We start from the raw sequence: 19,357 nt of genomic DNA on the forward strand, positions 1-19,357 counted from the left end.
GCTCGATTAAAAAAAGATCAAAAGGGTTCAGCTTCCGCACGCAAAAAAAATGTTGTCATCCAACCATACCAACAACAACAGCCAGGACCGAATGGTCGACGAAGATCACCAGGAAGTCGATGAAAAGCTCTACAGCAGACAATTATACGTGTTGGGAGTTGATGCCATGAAGAGAATGCAACAATCAAATGTCTTGATTTGTGGATTGGGAGGTCTAGGTGTCGAAGTAGCCAAGAATGTAATTCTTACAGGAGTGAAGAGTGTTACCCTCTATGATCCAAAGAATGTAACCTTTGATGATCTTTCTGCACAATTCTATGCCTCTGAGAAGGATATTGGTCAAAACAGGGCCGAAGTTTCTCTTCAACAACTCAAAGAGTTGAATCAATACGTTCCCGTTAAGATTCATAAAGGAGATTTGACCGAAGACTTTATTACTCAATTCGCCGTGGTTGTATTCACCGATACACACATTCCTCAACTGGTAGAAATGAATGAAATTTGTCATAAGCATAACGTACGATTTATTGCCTGCGAGAGTAGAGGCTTGATGGGATCCTTGTTCTGTGATTTCGGAACCAACTTTACAGTCTATGATCCCGATGGTGAGAACGTGGTTTCAAATATTGTTACCGACATTACAAATGGATATCCAGCAACAGTAACAGTCTATGATGATAAACCCACTCATGGTCTCTATGATGATGAGTACGTCCAATTTGAAGGAATTGAAGGTATGGACGAAATCAACAAAGTGTCAGAGCCCATCAAGATTAAAGTATCTGGAAAGCACACTTTCAAGATTGATTTGGATACTAGAAATTTCGGAGAATACAAGTCTGGCTCTGGTGGTTATGTGAAACAAGTCAAGGTTCCAACATCACACTCCTATCAACCACTCAAAGATCAACTTGCCAATCCAACTTGCATTGACTTTGATTTTGCTAAATTTTCACGACCACAACAAATTCATCTTGCCATGCTCGCCTTGAGCGAATATGAAAAGAGAAATCAGAGCCTTCCAAAGCCTTACAACAAGGCAGATGCTGAGAGATTACTTGAAATTGCTAAAGAAATCGCTCCAGACGCACTTAAGGAACACTTGGACGAAAAAATCGTCAAGCTTTTGGCTTACACTTGTAGAGGTAATTTGAATCCAATGGCCGCCTTTTTGGGTGGTATTGTAGCCCAAGAAACTCAAAAAGCTTGCAGTGGTAAATTCTCTCCTCTGAATCAATATTTCCATTTTGATGCCTTGGAGTGTTTACCTGAAGATGAAAGCTCGTATCCAACTGAGGAAGATTGCCAACCAACTTCTACAAGATACGACGGTCAAATCTCTGTCTTTGGTAAGGCATTCCAACACAAATTGGCCGATGTCAAGGAATTTGTTGTTGGTGCAGGTGCTCTTGGATGTGAATTCTTGAAAAATTATGCCATGATGGGTGTTGGTTGTGGACCAAACGGAAAAGTTTTTGTCACAGATATGGACAGCATTGAAGTTTCTAACTTGAACAGACAATTTTTGTTTAGAAGAAGACACGTGGGTCAACAAAAATCAACAACAGCTGCTGAAGCTGTGAAAGCAATGAATCCTGAATTTCATGTCATTGCTCTCCAAGACAAAGTAGCACCAGAAACTGAACAAACTTTCGATGACGATTTCTGGGAACAATTGTCCGGAGTTACCAATGCTTTGGACAATGTTCAAGCTAGATTGTATGTTGACACACGATGTGTATACTATGGCAAACCGCTTTTGGAATCAGGAACCCTTGGTACCAAAGGTAATACTCAAGTCGTGGTTCCAAAATTAACTGAATCTTATGGTACCACAAGAGATCCACCAGAAAAAGAAATTCCAATTTGTACTCTGAAGAACTTCCCTAATGCCATTGAACACACCATTCAATGGGCAAGAGATTCATTTGAAGGATTCTTCAACAAGGTGCCAAATGATGTCAATACTTACTTGTCCAAGACAGATTACATCAAGGAATTGGACAGTCTTGCATCGAAGAAGGCTGTGTTAGAGAGCGTTTACGAATCCCTCGTTAGTAACAAGCCCTTGTCCTTTGAAGACTGTATTTCATGGGCTAGACTCAAGTTTGAACAATTATTTAGAAACAACATTATGCAACTCTTGTACAATTTCCCACTCGACATGGTGACATCAACAGGAACTCCATTCTGGGGCGGAGCAAAGCGTCCTCCAGTTCCTTTGAGCTTTGATCCAAACGATCCACTTCATTTGGACTTTGTTGTATCTGCTGCAAACTTGAGAGCTTTTGTTTATGGCTTGAAGGGTGGTTCTAAAGACGAATATGACTTTAAGGCTATAGTTTCAAAGATAAAAGTCCCTCCTTTCCAACCAAAGAGCGGTGTTAAAATCCAAAGCGACGAAAAGGAAAATAAGGAACCAGAACAAGAGTTTTCAGATTCTGATGAACAGGAAATGCAACAACTGCAATCACAAATTCCAAAACCAAACGACATGGCAGGATTCCGTTTGAATGTTGCTGAGTTTGAGAAGGATGACGACACTAATTATCATATTGATTTCATCACTGCAGCAAGTAATTTACGTGCTAGAAATTACAAGATTCCTGAAGTGGATAGACACAAGACCAAGGGTATTGCAGGTAAAATTATTCCTGCCATGGTCACTACCACAGCACTTATTACGGGTCTTGTTGGATTTGAATTTTATAAGGTATGTTATGCTTTTTGAGTTTACAAGTTGTTTTGAACCTTTTATTATGCGCATTCATATCTTTCTTGAGGTACTCTGTTTGGGTCAATGCACCTTCCTTGAGGTGATGATTGGCTATTAGAACAGCTTTACAATTAAGTTTTACACATTGTAAAAGTTCACTCGAATAGCCTATATTCATATTCATTCATTCCTCAAGGAATGGTGCTTGACAATCCAACAGAGCGCATCAATGAAAGAATGAACCATTTATGCGCTTACATGTTTTGTTACATTTCATAACATACACAGTTAATGCAAGGCTTTAACAAAATTGCTGCTTTCAAGAATGCCTTTGTCAACATTGCTTTACCTTTTGTTACCTTCTCTGAACCTGGAGAACCACCAAAACAAAAGTATTTGGATGTCTCCTGGACTCTTTGGGATAGATTCGAAGTTGATGAAGGAAGAGACATCACATTGAAGGAATTTATGGACATCTTTAAGGAAAGATTTAAGCTCGAAATTACTATGATGTCAGCAGGAAAGTCCATGATTTACTCATTCTTTGGAAATAAGAAAGCCATTGAAGAAAAGATGAAGACTCCTCTCGGACAATTGGTCGAAACAGTTTCACAAACTCAATTCTTGCCAAAACAAAAGTATGTCAACTTTGAAATTTGTTGCCAAGATTTGGAAAATGGTGACGACCAAGAAGTTCCTTATGTTCGATACAAATTCAGAGGTTGGTAAATACTACATGATCATGTAATAAATACAGAATCATAGTTGAATTTAATGTACAAGATTATTATTGATCCACAATTCATTGAATGGTTATTCAAGATCTAATCACAACTCGTTGTTGTTGTGGTTGTGAAAAACACATGATAATGATTCAATCATTGATGAATGTTGTGTGATCTACCACAAATGTGCACGCAATGATCAAACAACAAATTCCCGGGAGAATCGTTTCATCACCTTTTTACAATTATTGTCTCGAGCACAATTTAGAAGCAAATTCACGATAATCAAAAGTTCCATCGGAATCAACATTGGCCTCTTTCATCAACTCCTCCCAATCCTCATCCGATAACCCTGCAGCTTGTTGTAATTGATCTTTAAATTCCTTTGCATCAACTCGGAATGAATTTTTCGAATCAAACACACGCATGGCTTCAATCACATCTTCCACTTTGCTGTCATCACGAATTAATTTGTTGACCACATTCATAAATCCTTGCAAATCAATTCCGTCTTTTCCTGTCAAATTGGTTTTCTTTGCTTCCGTGATGAGTGATTTTACGTTGTCTTTTGCTCCCATGGCTTTCAGGAGGCCTTCCATTTCCTTTTCGGAGACTAGACCATCTCCGTTGATGTCCAGTAGAGAGAAGGCTTCTTTGAGTTCTTTTTCGTCTTGTTGTGAAATGATGGCCATTGCTATGATTTGATGTTGTGTATGAAGTAAACGTTGTGATGACGGTTGTGAATAGGGATTTTTTTTTGAGTTTAAAAGTGACATCTGGCATCTGCTTTCATTCCGTAAACAGTGTTTGAACCAGGGTCTTGTTGTTTCGTTTGTCCTCTTGATACACAATCTCTAAAATTCAATGAACATAATCCTTGTCATCATGCTTTGTGATTCTCGATTTTTTGAAATCATCAACAACTATCACATCATCATTAAAAATGAATCCAAGTAGCATCAAGAAACCTCCTTCTCTTTCCATCGTTGCAGCAAAGAATGCATCATCATCGGGAAGGAACACAACAGGAGGATCAGGCTCGGGAGGGACTCCTCCTTCATCAACACCATCTGTATCCACACCTACTGTAATAGCCTCCTCACCACAGCAACAATTGCCAACGACTTCTCTCGTGATGGCTGTGAGAGGCTTATCCTTGTTATGGAGTAATTTTGAAGGTGATTGGATCTCAAAGCCACACAATCAAGATACAGAAGGTAGTTTATTGGTATATTTGGAACGATTAATTGAAAAATCAATGAACAGCGGAGGCGTATTGAAACGATGGAAAGAGTACCAGCAAAATATGGATGAAGATGAAAATGAATTTGAGAATACGGAAGAATATGTTAGCATGTTGGAAAAGCGTGTCAAGACTACATTTTCCGAGATTGTACATCATAAACGAAAGTGGCTGGAAGAACGAAAGTTTTTCGAAAATTTAAATATTTGTGAAACATTTGATGTGATCACCATGTCAAATCTTGACCCACATTTTCGATACAAGAATAGAATTAGATTTAGTAGTGACGAGTCATCGAGCGGAGTGGTGTTTGATCCATACACATGCTTTCTAGTGAGCTTGGAGAATAAGACCACATTGAGAAACGAAATTGATTTTTGCAAAAAGGAGGGTAAAAGAGTGGGTGACGAAAGAGTTTACAAAATAACTTCTCAATTAATTAGCACTGTACATTATATGCATTTATTTGGCGTTTTTCATTCATTGCTTTGTCCTGAGCTGATTTGTATTGCTGACAATGTAAGTTAGATTTCGCAACAGAATAATGTAACCTCGCCCACTTGCTATTTAAATAGGGCGATATACGGTTAAAAGACCCATTTTATTATCACATGATTGCATGGATCAATGGAAATATACCTTCTACAAGCTTATTTTTAAAAGACACACGAGATTTTGAGATCCTAGTTCCGTATTTGGCTCCTGAGCTCTTTGCATTGGCATGCTATGAGGACAATTTCTTTAAAAGCGTAAATAATAAGTGTGATGTTTGGTCAATTGGAGTGATATTGATAGAATTTATTCTTGGTAATAGAATGCCTTTCACGACCAAAGTCGACACAAAATCGCAATCAAAAGAAGAATGGAAAAGCTCAGCAACAGAGGTTTATGTAAATATTCACAATTTTGTAGAGTTTTGCAAATGCAAAAATGAGGAAGAAAATTCAAACGAACAAAACACCGAATCACCATTTGAAGATGACCCGTTATACAAGAACGCTTGGAAAAGAATTCAGCGATTTGATAAGACGTTTAGAGACTTACTCTTTTCTTGCTTAGCTTTTTTACCAAGTGAACGTCCAGATCTAGACTGGCTTATTGAACAACCATTTTTTGAAATTATTTCCAAAGAAAAACTTGCACACCTCTCCTGTAGAATTACCAAATTCCCACATTTCAAAAGCTTCGATGACAAGATTCCCAATTTTCCACATCATAACAAGGAAGTTACCATTACCACACCTCTCACAAACCCACTTCAAGAAAAACAAAACATTTTCAAAAAGAGATATCAAGAATGGAAAACATTGTATGAATCCAAAATAACGCTATTCGATTTTTTCTATAGAAGGATTTTTGATTTAAACATTACTCCCTTCATATTTAGAAGTAATAAGAGAAGTCCAGGAACAAGATATTTTTCAAATGGTATTTCACAATTTATCTTTGATAGTTACGTATTGATTCCATTTTCATGCCTTGACGATGCTGTGAGCACCATCAAATCCTACAATAACAATGCCCTTGGAATTTCTACCACAAAATCATCACAACAACAGATTTCAAATGAAAGTCCAACTCCTTCTGAAGATACACTCTGCCCCTCATTGATTCATGTGTCAGGAGATATTGGAAAAAAGAGAAGTCTATACAATAACAAGGACACAAACATCACATGGACCAAGTTTTCTGCACTCATTGGAGAAAAAGATATGGACTTTGCATATCAACAGCAACGAGTTCACACCTTCAGAAAGCTCTTGCTCAATTATCCATTTTCTAGGGATGAAATTATTAAGGAGGCAAAAATAGATATTCCCTCAATTTTAAGGTATGTTCTTTGCTTCATATCATAATTCAGCCAATTAATTGAAAATATCAAGAGGTGAGATTTGGGCAGCCATTTTGGGAACAGAGGACGATCTAGAAGCTGATTCACTCTACTTTAAAATTTCTCATGATCTTCAGAAACAACCTCTCTCTAATGTGACTAAACGACAAATAGCAGTCGATGTTCCACGGTGTCATCAATACAATCCTCTTCTGCATTCAAAGATTGGACAAGAAAAATTAAGAAACATCCTTGAAGCATGGGTATTCTATCACAAAAACTCAAATTTGGTGTACTGGCAAGGTCTCGACTCTCTGTGTGCTCCGTTCCTTTGTTTACACTTTGATTTTGAAGCAAAAGCATTTTGTTGTCTCAATGCCATGGTTAACAAATATTGCCATCAATTTTTCACGTCTCACACCAATTCCACAGCCATGGAAGAACGTTTGGCCATATTCAAAAAATTGCACATGTATCATGATCCAGAGCTTGCAGGTCACTTGCATCATATTTCCTTCTCACCAGAGCTGTACGCTATTAGTTGGTTCTTGACTTTGTTTGCACACTCTTTACCCATTGAGAAAATCTACAAGTTGTGGGATGCCATTATTTTAGGATCAGCGGACTTACCAATATTTATTGCAGTTGCAATTTTAAAGCAAATGAGAACACGCATCTTGCAAGCTGATTTTCACAATGCCATGTATATTTTCCAGAATATTCAAGGAGTGGATATTATGCAAGTGTTAGAAGATTGTAAACGCATTGAGGAAAAGACACCTCGTGGCTTAACATGCCCCAAGTGCTTGCAACAATCACCATCTTCTCCATACTACATTTCTATTGAAGGATATAACAAAGATTGTTTATATCCAAGAATTACCATGCAAGATTTCGAAAAATCAACACTTCCTTCCATTTCATTCATCATTGACATTAGACCAAAAGTTGATTTTGATAATCATCATGAACCATCAGCATTTCACATTACAAGGTTCAAGCCTGATGATGAGGATGAAAGTAATGAAACTAGACAAGCATCCTCACCTTTAACAGCAACTCGATCTCAAGATGCTTGGTCTTCGCTCGAGCAAGAGACCAATGAATACGATCCACCAGAAGTGTATTTGGGCTACTTGAATCAACTCGCAGCAGAGTTGCATTTCAAGAAAGGACTCCCCATTGTGGTCATTGCCAATAATAAGGACATTACTCAACGTGACAAAATATTCCAATTAGAGAATAAGCTCATGTTAGAATCTATTCCATATGTCTCTGTAATTCTAGATTACGATCGAGATGAGAATGATCCTCCTCTACAATGATAAAATTTGGACCTTAGTACAAACCATTTAGTTTTTCTGAAATAAAAAATGATGAAACACGTTACTGGCTTCTTGACGGGAAGAAGTGCTTCGGGATCAATGATTAGAACGAATGAGAGAGTCATTTCATTGTTCTTCCAAAGTGGTCGTTCATTTAACGAAAAATTATTATTATTTAGAAATCATTGTTCCCTTGCGGAATATTCAAAGAGTACCATCAAGAAGAAAAAGACTCTTGAACCAAAAGAAAACAAAAATCATTTTGAAAAGAAATCAATTTCCGATGAAAGTTTAATGATTCGTAATGAAATAGCTACTTTGAATCGTAGTGATGAGGATTTTAATGTTGCTTTCAATCAACTAGATATTAGCAGTACGGAACATCATGATATTAGTACTTCGGAAGACTCTACTGGAACACTTCAAACCCCACCTGGACTCTATGTGGTTGCAACTCCCATTGGAAATATGCATGATCTCTCAGGTAAGAATTCACTAAATACTTAGTGCATACATTCTTAATTGATGATAGAGAGAGCCAAACACGTTTTAAAATCTTCACAAATTATTGCCTGTGAGGATACACGAACAACGAGAAAACTTCTTCATTTTCATTCTCTAGAATCGAATCCTCCTCAACATTTAATAAGCTTTGTAGAAAACAAGAATGCTACTGAAATTTATAGCCAATCGAGGAAGCATTTGAATGTTATATTGAATAAGTTAACCTCTTCAAGTCAAGTGGTCTCACTTGTGAGCGAATGTGGGTCTCCTTGTATCAGTGATCCAGGATGGATGTTAGTGAAGAGTTGGTAAGCGTCAATATTAATACTGAAATTGCCATATTGATCTATTTCACACCTACTTTTTTCAAATCATGAATTGTTTTCATGAAATATTGTTAGCCACGAGTACGGCGTACCAGTGTATTCAGTACCTGGACCTTCCTCCATTGTTACAGCTCTCATGATTAGTGGCTTCAATAGCAATAGATTCATCTTTGAAGGTTTTTTACCAATGATTCCCAAAAAAAGAAGGAAATTATTGCAAGAAATGAACCAAATTCAAGGTAATCGTTGTTTAGTATTCTTTGAAAACCCAAACCGAATCAAACAAACTCTTCAAGATTGTTTGGAAATATTTGGACCTCAACGACAGATTGCTTTATGTTTCGAATTGACGAAATTATTTGAGCGAGTTCAAAGAGGAAAGCTGTCAACAATTGCGAGGGCAATGATGAACGAAGATATTAAGGGAGAATGTACCATTATTATTGCACAAGATGAAGAAGAAAAGAAGACTTTGGAAGATTAGATTTCAATGGAAATGAAGAATAGCTTGCGCATCGGAACACATTTAATGATTGTAAATCTATACACTTGTCGGAATTAGTATATTGAGGACGATTGGATTTGTGAATTCCGACAAATCGGAATTCAGGACATGAAATAATTTCCTTTTAAAAGTAGTTTCCAATCCGAGAAGCACTTCAAATCGGAATTTATTATTATCATCTCGGGATTTGAAACATTTAAATAGCGACCACCATGGCTCGACTTTGATTTCCAAGACAAAACAAAATCCCAATATTGCAATACAACAACTCGTATACCTTACACAGCACCTTACTACTACACAAATGGTTCGTCACAGCAACAAGAATACACAACTCTCCAAGCCACAACGCAGTGGATTCGGTTGGCTCGATACATTCTTTGATGACCCATGGTTCCGTGCATTTGATAGATTCGATGATCGTCTTGAACAGGTCTGGAAGCCAACCACAGATGTTAGCGAGACTGATAAGGAATTGAAGGTCTTGTGCAACTTACCTGGAATTACAAAGGAAAATGTCAAGATTGATCTAGATGACGAGAATAGATTGTTGACAGTTTCTGGACACGTGGACAAGGAAAAGAAGGAAGAAAATGAGACCTATCACTGTGTCGAGAGATCTTATGGTGACTTTTCAAGAACTATCTATTTGCCACCCAATACTGACATGAATAATATTAAGGCCAATCTTGAAAATGGTGTCTTGAGAGTCACTATTCCAAAGACTATTCCAGAAAAGAAGACAAGATCCATCAATGTTGAGTAATGGAATTTAGTCACTGCAATAGAGTGGTGTGAAAATTGTCAGTTGAACAGAACACGACAATAAAGTTGTGAAGAATTCAACTGAAAAGATTCTTTTGAAATTGTTGAGCTTGTGTATTGATGGTCCGTGAGAACAACGTTACCCTGAAAATTACGTTTTTACAATTCAAATGTTTCTTTGTGTACATGGAATCTTGTTTGGAAATCACTCAATTCTCGAGCAGTATTTAAGACATCCACAATCAAATGATGTGTTCCACAAACAAACACTCCAATATTTCTCTCCTTGGACGAGTCTTGTTGTTTGAGGGATTCTAATAACTTTTTCACATCCATCTTGCCCATCACTGCATGATTACATGAAGCAGAAGTCTTTTGCTCACTCATTTCTGTTTGTTGTGAAGTTATGAAAAATTGCTTCTTGATTGACGCATTTACGTCGTCTCTCAATAGTGGGAATAAATCAATCATGGCAGGTTGTCTCAATGACCACCAAACATGTACTGTTTGAATTTTGTGATCTTCTCTCTGAATAATTCCTTCCAATACTGAATTCACAAAAGTGACTCCAATTCCACCTCCAATCAAAACCACAGTTTCATAGCTACGAAGAGGTATCGATAAATTTCCATAAACACCCTCTACTCGAACACTCACATTCTCGGCACGTTCATTGCCACTTTCAATTTTCTTTGCCAATTCTGCCAATCGTTTCGAATATCCCTTTCCATGATTTCGAACATGACAAGTGAATTCATAGACAGAATTTTCTTGTAATTTCTTACAACTACTCATCGTGAATGGATGATAACCGAATGGATTCACTCTAGGAATGTATACAAACACAAAACCACCTGCATTCATATTTGCGCCAATATTCAAAAATGTCATGAATCGTTTTTGGAAGGTCAAAACAGTGACTTTTGCTTGTTCATCGTATTTCATGCTCACTAATTTAGTTGGCACACCAAAACCAAAGATCCATCGAAAACTCAAATCGAACAAGAATAGTAAAATACTACATGCCATATATGGAAGTGTCATAACCCATCCTCTTCCGTGAGCAATAACGAGAGCTACCACACACAGTGCAAGAATAATATGTGAATAGTAAAATAATTCCCAAACTTTTCTTCGAATAGGTTCAAATGTCATTAATCCTAAAATTCCCAACAAACACCAAGCAATAAATCCCAATAATGGATAACTCATCGAACTCATGGACCACAAATAAGCAGCATTTCCTAACACTGCATTTTCTACCAACATGGCAATAAAATGACACGTCACAAAAAAGAAGGTCGATCTTCCAATCCATTTGTGATACTTGACAGCTCGTTCAAATGAAATTCCAAAAAGTGCCAACAAGACTGAATATCGGCTCACTGGAAATAGAATTAAACTGAAATTCCAAACATTTACATATGCAAATGCTCGTCCAACTGGAAAACTTGTCGCATTGACACCTCCATAAATAGCCCAAACGCTTAATATTAACCAATACGTCACAACGAGAAGAACTTCACCAATGGTTAACTCGAGTAATGGGTTTAGCACACTTCCAATGTATCGATTCTTAATGAGAGGACAAAATCTTCGATACAACAACAAGTCCGTGAAGGCATTTGGTTTTGCCATAATTGGTAAAAATGTGAAAACTAATCCAATGCTCAACACTGTGAAAAACACAGCACCTGTCACAATTAAATGGAAATTGACATAATTTGGTGTCGAATTAATATTCGGAGTATTTGGATTTCCTGAGGTCGTATTCGTTCCCACATATTGCAATAAATTAGTTGTAAACGTTCCTCTCGTATTTCCGTCATGAGCAGAAGAGAAGGAATTTGAAGTTGTGGAAAATGCATAACTAAATTTCATCGTTTCATTTCGAATGATTTTATCTCGTGCCGTGTCTCCAGTATTGATCTTTCTAGAAAATTTCACATGTAAATCTCCATTACTCACTCCACCATCTTTATCGAGTAAATTATCAATTGTATCTTGAATAGGAGCACTTCCAATACCTGTCATGAACATGTCAGCAATTTCAATCTTATTATTCACAAATCGAGCCATAACAGTGTCAGCATTGGTCATTCCAGTAGTGCCAGGATCAATTCCTAAACCTGCCCATCCATTCGCTGCACCCTTGACAATGATTGCAAAATCAACAATGGACGAATCACTCGAATTGACTTTGAAATAGAGTGAAAAACCATCCACAGTACTAATTGAATTAATTTTGGGATAATTGGAAGGATTCACAAGAGAAGCTGCTTGACACACTCCAAGTGTGATGATGGTCTTCATGTCATGATGACTATTCGAATCGTCGGAATGGAACCATGTGCTGAATGAAATCATCATGAACCATACGATTACTATTGTGATGACATGTTGAACGAGTCGATGATGAAGACATCGAGAGGATGAATGTGATTTTTGTGATCCCATCATCACTTGTGTGCGTTTGATCGATCTCTCAAGAGATTGAAACAATTGTGAATTTGTGAAGTTAAAACGATGTGAAATGAGGCAACAAGAATTGGCGATAGAAGGTTGCCTGTATGCGTAAGATTGTGCCTGCTGCTGGCGTTTGTTGTTGTTACTACAAGGACGAGTGAGTGATAGGTTCTGTTGTTTTTTTTGTGAAACTTGACGATCAGAAAGAATCCTCGCGAAGGAATTTTTAATGATTGGTGAAAAGGAAAGACTTTTGACTTTTCGGTCAAAAAAGAACAAGCAACCAAAGGAATCAGCTGTGGAAACCAACTGCACGAGTTTGAGAAAAAACAGAAGGTAAAGCAATATGTTTGAAGTGTAATGCTCTTAATCCGATGCATGAGGATGCACTAATTTCATTTTCCAGTCTACTTTTAAGTCCAACAGAAAGATTGAGAGTTCATTGAAATTGTTCTTCTCCCCTTTGAGAAAGTTTTGAAAGTAGAGAAAAAAGAAAAGGACAAAAAAGAAAAATGACCAGAAATATCAACATGTTGGATTGGAGGAATCTAATGTAGAGACATGAGGAGTTGTGTGGAAAGAACAGTTGTAGTCGATGTATTACCAGAGCTGTTGAAACGACTAAAATAGATCGAACGTTTTAAAAAGAGATTCTATTTGTCTCAAAGAATGTCAACGAACTACGAATTTAAGGGTTGTGTTTATATTCATGGTGAACGTGTTCTTAATAACCACTTTGCTGGACAAAAGGAAGAATTTACAACGAAGAAAGTCATTACGAAAGCTGTTCCTCGTCCTTCAAGTCAGACATTCCTCTGCTGCTTTTTAAAAACTTTTTCAAATCCCAATTTGAATGTCAACTTTGAAAAAAATTGAAAGCACACAACATTGCATCATCCCACATGTTGACAAACAACAGCACATCATCCAACGAAGAGCCATCGGCATCTTCCATTCAAGCCTTTACTCGTCTTCATACGAAACTAGAGAATTATTATAATTTACCCAAGGGACAAGGATTAGAAATGATTCCGTATATGGATCGTCTGAATCCATTGTTAGTCTCGGATAAGAGAATTTCAAGGCTTGAGTGTCTGCAGATGGTGAATAGAGATTTTCATCGTGTACTCTCCGTAGATGATCATGATTTTTGGATGTACATGTTGAACGATGTTTCTCTGAAGAGATGTATTGAATCAATTTTCAGATTGTTTCCGAGACCTTTTGATATTGGATTTAATTCTCTGATACATGATACGACAATAACACCAAAAAGTGAGCAACGAGAAGAGGCTAAAATTTACAGACGTCTATTCATGATTTATTACAAATTATTTATGAATTTCTATTTGAGTGCTAGAGCAAATAGTAATGAATTACGCTCCCCTCAGCAATTACGAGATCAAGTAGATCCCGAAGAGTGGTTGGATATCGGATCGGTCATTTCTCAGAAATCACTGTTTGATATTCCTAAACTCTTTGACCTTTCAGCATTATATGCCTATTCGAATACCATGCTCACCACTGAGTTACTCACCAAAATATTTCTCTCTCAGCCTTCTTTGATGCATGACTTGAATGATCATGTGTTAAATACCATATGTATTAATTGGAGAGACCTTTTTGATAATATTTACAAGATGCAACCTATCAATGGTGCTACCAAGCCACAAAATTCATCATCTTCCGAGTCCAATCAAATCAGAAAAATTATTTATTATCTTTACGATGGAACTTTCACAATCAGATCTTTATTAGACGTTTTTCCATTAGCATCCTATGCGTTTATGTTAGACAATAGAGAAAAGAAGACACCAATGTCATATCAATTTTCTTTCCTCATTCTTGAGTGTCATGACAAGGTGATTCCTCAATTGCAGAGCATGATTGGAGAAGATACAGATTATTCATTTCTCTGCAAGCAAATCAAGCTTAACCTTCTTTCAATTACACACGTTCTATTCCGAGAATATTACATGAGAAATATTGAAGATCTCGTGACTGGAGCCACTCATACCAATAGATCAACTTCAAGTCATATGGATGCCCTTCACTCTAGATATATTGAAAATTTATTGACACGAGAACAAATTCCACAAGCTAAGCTCGAACTTCTTTGCAAGTATACTTTGGATAAGCAAATGACCCGTCAAACAACTGCCATTGTTCTAGAACTTCTCGACACTCTTCAATCCTATCAAAAGTTTATCATCACGGATCAACCTAAACTCAATTATCTCATGTTCCAATATGACAAGTTGTATGGACTTTCCAAATGGATGGAACAAGTGATTGCCAATAATTCCTCTCTTACAAGTGTTTCCTCAGTTCAAAACCTTGTCAAGAATATTTGCAGCAAACTCTCTGAGGCAGAGAATGAAGCAGCACTACAAGGTAGTGAAGAAAAGCCAACAAGTGACGCTCAACAACAACTCAAATCTCTCTTCCCAGACTATGGATTAGGATTCCTTCAATTGTGTTTGGAACATTTCAAGAATGATCTCGCCGTCACCACGAACTCACTCATGGACAATCAATTACCATTGCAATTGAGACGTTTGGACACGAAATTGACATTGAGCGCCTTAAAAAGTTCCACCATTCAAGCTCAGAGCTCCTCTGAGTTCAATAAGCCTCCATCTTCTCTCATTTCCGCAGCCAGTGCTAGTAGTGGACGTCATTCTGAACCTCCATCGCCAGTGGTTTCTCCATCGGTTTGGATGGACACTGATTTCTTCTCGAATGCATCAGCCACCTCTCAAGTGGTTCGAATTGGTAAAAAGAAAGATCATGGCACGAGGACCAACTTTAATGACATTGATGACTCTATTAAGCAACGTATTCTATTGGAGTATGCCTATGATGACGAGTATGATGATAGTTATGACAGTATTGCACCCGTCACTGGTGAAGGAGAACATGAAGATGAAAATTTCAACAAGTTGAAAACTTCCTTTAAGCAGCAACACGAATCAGCATCAGAACAACATGCTCGCCACAAACACAAGCATGAAGGTACAAGCGAAGAGAGCCAATACCCTCAATTTAATCCAAACAGAGCAGCAGCCACATCTTTACCAGACAACAATACTGCCCAAGCCACTTCCCACAAGCCAAGAAATCAGGAAGCACGTTCCAAACAACAGCAGCAACAGCCTTCTCAGAAAGACAAACCAGCCAATACGAACCAGCAACAAAAGGCATCCGAAGCGACACCACCACAAAGGGGTGGTTCAGCCAATCGGGGAGGTAAGAGTTCAAGAGGTTTCCATCATCAAGGAGCTGCTTCATCGAGACCACCTTCTCAAGGTAAGCCACCTCAAGGAAGCTCCAACCAAGAGTCTACTACCACTGTTGTTGGTGCGTCAAGCCAAATCGATAATACTACCACATCATCACTGCCGTCTGATTCTTCTTCGGAAGATCATCAACAACAACCTTCCGAACGTTACAAGCAATACAAACAAGAAAACAAATCTCGTATTGCCAATCATGATAGGAAAAAGAAAGGTGCAAAGAAGAGAATGAATTTGTAAGCAAATAATATTCTACGGCATCTTTAATACAAAATCCCTAATTCTTGTGTAGATTGGTGTACAAGTAGCATTGTGTTGGGTGATGATGATGGAGGTACATGATGGTGATGATGAAAATGATGAATAAAATCATTTAATTTAGAGACCTTTCTTCTTAGCAGCAATAATTTGCTTGCACATAGCTTGACAATCTCTATCAAAGAGACCACAATCAAGGCATTCTCCCCAAGCATGAGTCTTGGCTCTCAGTTTAGCAAATGCTGGCTTTCCGTCAAAAACATAGACGGTTCTGATTTCATCATGTTCAACTTTATAAACCCAGAGAGGAGCGAGTACACAGGCAATGGCTCCCAAAGCGAAGGCTTGCCATTTAGCTCCCTTGTATGTCTTCCATGCTCCCTTGTAGTCATAGACTGGATTTGTGTGAAGGGATCTCTGGGTGTTTTGAGTAAATTGAATAACGTTAGTCTTCTTGGCGAATGTGCTTGCTCTGCTCAACATTTTTTTATTGTGGCTGGCTAAAAAAATTACAGTACTAATATAGACAAAATTAAAAGTCAACCTCGAAAGCTTTACAATTCATTGCTTGGCGCCATCATGTGGTGATAGTGTGTTGGCTTTTGACGAAATTGAAACACCATGAAGATAATACTTTTAAAAATTGCTTTTGCTTCACCGTGTTTCATTTCTCATTTTCTCAGAATTGAATGTTATCAAATACGTGATGGCCATGTTCATCCCGAGGAATTTCAATGATATCAACAATACAATCTACTGACAACTTGCCATAGAGATGAGGAAAGTAATTATTTCTTGATTGGACCCAATCAAAGGAAATTCTTTCTCCGAGTTGCGAATTTAGCTTTTGCTCCAAGGTTTTCAAGTCAATTTTGAGCAGGATCAAGTCGGAAACATTGCTGAGATATAATCGACAAGTCTTTTCAACTTCCTCCTTCATGGACATGTGCAAAAAACCATCACGAGTATCTCCTTGGAAATATTCATTGTCGTTTTGGGCAACGTCGTCATCGAATGCCTTCAAGCTGACCAAGTGATACACGAAAGATGGTGAAGGCACTGGTGGCAACGATTGTTCGGACATGAGTGTTTTGTTGAAAGATTTTTATTCACTGGATGTGGTGAAAATGATGACTTGCTTCTAAAAGAATCACAGCATGCAGATCACTGAGCTCAGTTTATTATTGCCAAGACAATCTGAAAGCTTGAAAATACTATTTGAAATATAATTTAGAGCTATATGTGTATTTTGAATCACAACACATCAGCCCTAGCAGCATCAAATTAATTGTAGCGAGTGTGATGGAGGTATTCAGTGCGAGTGGTCCCACAAACAGATTGCTATAGCTCTTGTCATGCAAATTCAGCTTGGAAAAGTAAAAACTCCATCCACCCACTGCCTGAAAAATTCCTCTTGCCACACTCGACACAATTCCATAATCTCTGTTATACCCAGTTTCATGTTTGATTTTCTGAGACAAAAAGCATAGTATTGGAGACAGTAAGGTTGAGTTTAGCAACAAGCAGAGAGATCCCCAACGTGAATTATCCATTCCAAAGTGTTGACCTTGAAGTGTGAATGGAAGCTGGAACAGACCATGAGCAAATCCAACAAGAAGAGAGTTTTTGAAAAATTCAAAAGTGCTCATTGAAGTATTTCTTCTGTTTGATTTGCATCTCTCAATTTCCACAAGTCTATTCCATAGAAAATCTCGCCATCCTCGCTCTTCACCTAACAGATACAAGGCATGGATGGTAGCACCTGCAGCAATACCAGTGGGATATGAATATAAGAGCATGTAGAAATAATCTCTATTCTGTAGCTGTTGAATGAGAGAGGATGTTTCCTGTATGAAATTGGAATGTGTTGAGTGATCTTGCATTTCATTGAGTTGATGCTTGTACCCTTCAATCATTAATTCAGATGTTGCACTAAAACTTAATTGAGGAATTAACCTATTCGATATGAGCACAGGCCACAATGGAATGAATGCTGTCGAGAGCAATGGTAATGAGTAGGATGGTTGTGTGAAAATGGTCTTGATAAATGTGGTGAGCTTTTTCCATTGAGAGGTCGATGCATGTTTTGCATTGTTCAGAAGAGGCAATATAGTACTTTCATCATCACTATACAGTGCCGTGTGATATTGCTTCTGACCTAGTGCATCTATAATTTGTGAGATGATTGCTGGCGAGAAGGCAGACAAAATCATGAAAATAATTTTTGAAAATGATGACGGGGATTCCAAAGAGCTGATCCAAGCTACCAATCCCGAGCTCACGATGCCATTCCAGCTTAAAAATCGAATGACGTCCCTTTTCATCAATATTTCAGTCTCTCGTAATCGATTTCGTTCCGAGCTGATCATGTCACTTTCCGATCGAAGTTGTAGTACAGAAGTTATGATCGGAAAATAAATTTCACTAACAATGGCTGCAAGTGTCGATAATCCGAGCATGGATTTAACAAGAATGGAGTTTGAAATTAAATTTGCATCACTATCCAAAAATTCAAAAACTCGTGTTGTTATGAAGGAAAAACCTGTGCTCAGCAAGTGAGGTTTCTGGCAAGCTTCCTTCGAAAAAGAAGTTGGCATTTTTGTTTTTTGACTCAACTTAAACTTGTGAAACTGGTCAATTTACTTTATAAACCTCAATTTCCGAAACTTTAAAGTTTTTTGATCCTGCCAAGTAGGATCTCACCTCAGCATCTTCATGTTGAAAGTTTGACAGTGATTGAGGTATGGTGTAGCTATATCCCAAATTGCAATAACTCTTCTTATTTTCGTTACACTTGTCAGCAATAGAAAAGTCACAACCTCCTCCAAAGCATGTCAAATTGTTAGGCATTGCATAGATTGCTTCTCCAGTAGAGGAATCTGAATTTGGCAAAATCTCAAACATGCATTTCGAATCATGATATTTGAAAATAAAAGATTCAGAATCCCGTTTGTAATTGCCATTGACAGGATTCCAAGTTTGTGTGGTGTAACCTCCAAATATTTGTGGATCGTGACCACTTGTTTTGATTATTGTAAGAGTAGGTGTATGTGAATCACATTTTGCATGAAACGATTGAGCTGTAAATCCGTCTTGACTTCCTCGATACAACAGAAAGCATTTGGTAAGGCCTTTCTCTTTCAGTACTGGAAGAGAGGATGGTATCAAGAAGGCCGTTGTGGAATTCATTGCAGTACTTGAATAGAAATTTAAGATTTTCATTCCTTCCGTGCTCCATGTCACAACCGTCGAGAATACACTCTTGGAAAATAGCATTTTGTAAATTTGCAGCGTTCAAGTTACTGTTTTTCAAATTACACTTCTGAAATCGACATCCGGCCAAATTACAACCTTGTAGATTACAAGCACGAAAATTGGTGTTCACGAAAGATCCTGA

At 37.7% G+C, this 19,357-nt stretch overlaps 11 protein-coding genes across 11 annotated transcripts; 5 read left to right on the forward strand and 6 right to left on the reverse strand.

Moving 5' to 3' along the window:
- Positions 1–49: 49 nt before the first annotated feature.
- C9374_011423 (uncharacterized protein) lies at positions 50–3,445 on the forward strand (the record flags this gene model as incomplete). The annotated part of the gene is made up of 2 exons (XM_044687077.1): positions 50–2,713; positions 3,005–3,445. 2 exons carry the CDS (start codon positions 50–52, stop codon positions 3,443–3,445), a joined length of 3,105 nt encoding a protein of 1,034 aa, XP_044554592.1.
- Positions 3,446–3,686: 241 nt separating this feature from the next.
- Positions 3,687–4,133, reverse strand: C9374_011424 (uncharacterized protein; the record flags this gene model as incomplete). Its single annotated transcript, XM_044687078.1, has 1 exon — positions 3,687–4,133. One exon carries the CDS (start codon positions 4,131–4,133, stop codon positions 3,687–3,689), a length of 447 nt encoding a protein of 148 aa, XP_044554593.1.
- A 251-nt stretch (positions 4,134–4,384) lies between these two features.
- On the forward strand, positions 4,385–7,840 carry C9374_011425 (uncharacterized protein; the record flags this gene model as incomplete). Its single annotated transcript, XM_044687079.1, has 3 exons — positions 4,385–5,203; positions 5,260–6,515; positions 6,568–7,840. 3 exons carry the CDS (start codon positions 4,385–4,387, stop codon positions 7,838–7,840), a joined length of 3,348 nt encoding a protein of 1,115 aa, XP_044554594.1.
- Positions 7,841–7,888: 48 nt separating this feature from the next.
- C9374_011426 (uncharacterized protein) lies at positions 7,889–9,154 on the forward strand (the record flags this gene model as incomplete). The annotated part of the gene is made up of 3 exons (XM_044687080.1): positions 7,889–8,324; positions 8,373–8,652; positions 8,746–9,154. The coding sequence occupies 3 exons, from the start codon at positions 7,889–7,891 to the stop codon at positions 9,152–9,154; spliced, it is 1,125 nt and encodes a 374-aa protein (XP_044554595.1).
- A 325-nt stretch (positions 9,155–9,479) lies between these two features.
- Positions 9,480–9,941, forward strand: C9374_011427 (uncharacterized protein; the record flags this gene model as incomplete). Its single annotated transcript, XM_044687081.1, has 1 exon — positions 9,480–9,941. The coding sequence occupies one exon, from the start codon at positions 9,480–9,482 to the stop codon at positions 9,939–9,941; it is 462 nt and encodes a 153-aa protein (XP_044554596.1).
- A 158-nt stretch (positions 9,942–10,099) lies between these two features.
- C9374_011428 (uncharacterized protein) lies at positions 10,100–12,253 on the reverse strand (the record flags this gene model as incomplete). The annotated part of the gene is made up of 1 exon (XM_044687082.1): positions 10,100–12,253. The coding sequence occupies one exon, from the start codon at positions 12,251–12,253 to the stop codon at positions 10,100–10,102; it is 2,154 nt and encodes a 717-aa protein (XP_044554597.1).
- Positions 12,254–13,308: 1,055 nt separating this feature from the next.
- C9374_011429 (uncharacterized protein) lies at positions 13,309–15,942 on the forward strand (the record flags this gene model as incomplete). Its single annotated transcript, XM_044687084.1, has 1 exon — positions 13,309–15,942. The coding sequence occupies one exon, from the start codon at positions 13,309–13,311 to the stop codon at positions 15,940–15,942; it is 2,634 nt and encodes an 877-aa protein (XP_044554598.1).
- A 138-nt stretch (positions 15,943–16,080) lies between these two features.
- Positions 16,081–16,443, reverse strand: C9374_011430 (uncharacterized protein; the record flags this gene model as incomplete). Its single annotated transcript, XM_044687085.1, has 1 exon — positions 16,081–16,443. The coding sequence occupies one exon, from the start codon at positions 16,441–16,443 to the stop codon at positions 16,081–16,083; it is 363 nt and encodes a 120-aa protein (XP_044554599.1).
- Positions 16,444–16,639: 196 nt separating this feature from the next.
- On the reverse strand, positions 16,640–17,044 carry C9374_011431 (uncharacterized protein; the record flags this gene model as incomplete). The annotated part of the gene is made up of 1 exon (XM_044687086.1): positions 16,640–17,044. One exon carries the CDS (start codon positions 17,042–17,044, stop codon positions 16,640–16,642), a length of 405 nt encoding a protein of 134 aa, XP_044554600.1.
- Positions 17,045–17,174: 130 nt separating this feature from the next.
- On the reverse strand, positions 17,175–18,557 carry C9374_011432 (uncharacterized protein; the record flags this gene model as incomplete). Its single annotated transcript, XM_044687087.1, has 1 exon — positions 17,175–18,557. The coding sequence occupies one exon, from the start codon at positions 18,555–18,557 to the stop codon at positions 17,175–17,177; it is 1,383 nt and encodes a 460-aa protein (XP_044554601.1).
- A 37-nt stretch (positions 18,558–18,594) lies between these two features.
- C9374_011433 (uncharacterized protein) lies at positions 18,595–19,236 on the reverse strand (the record flags this gene model as incomplete). Its single annotated transcript, XM_044687088.1, has 1 exon — positions 18,595–19,236. The coding sequence occupies one exon, from the start codon at positions 19,234–19,236 to the stop codon at positions 18,595–18,597; it is 642 nt and encodes a 213-aa protein (XP_044554602.1).
- Between the last annotated feature and the right edge of the window lie 121 nt (positions 19,237–19,357).

This window comes from Naegleria lovaniensis (genome assembly GCF_003324165.1).
Source record: "Naegleria lovaniensis strain ATCC 30569 chromosome Unknown tig004, whole genome shotgun sequence".
Taxonomy (NCBI): domain Eukaryota; phylum Heterolobosea; class Eutetramitea; order Acrasida; family Naegleriidae; genus Naegleria; species Naegleria lovaniensis.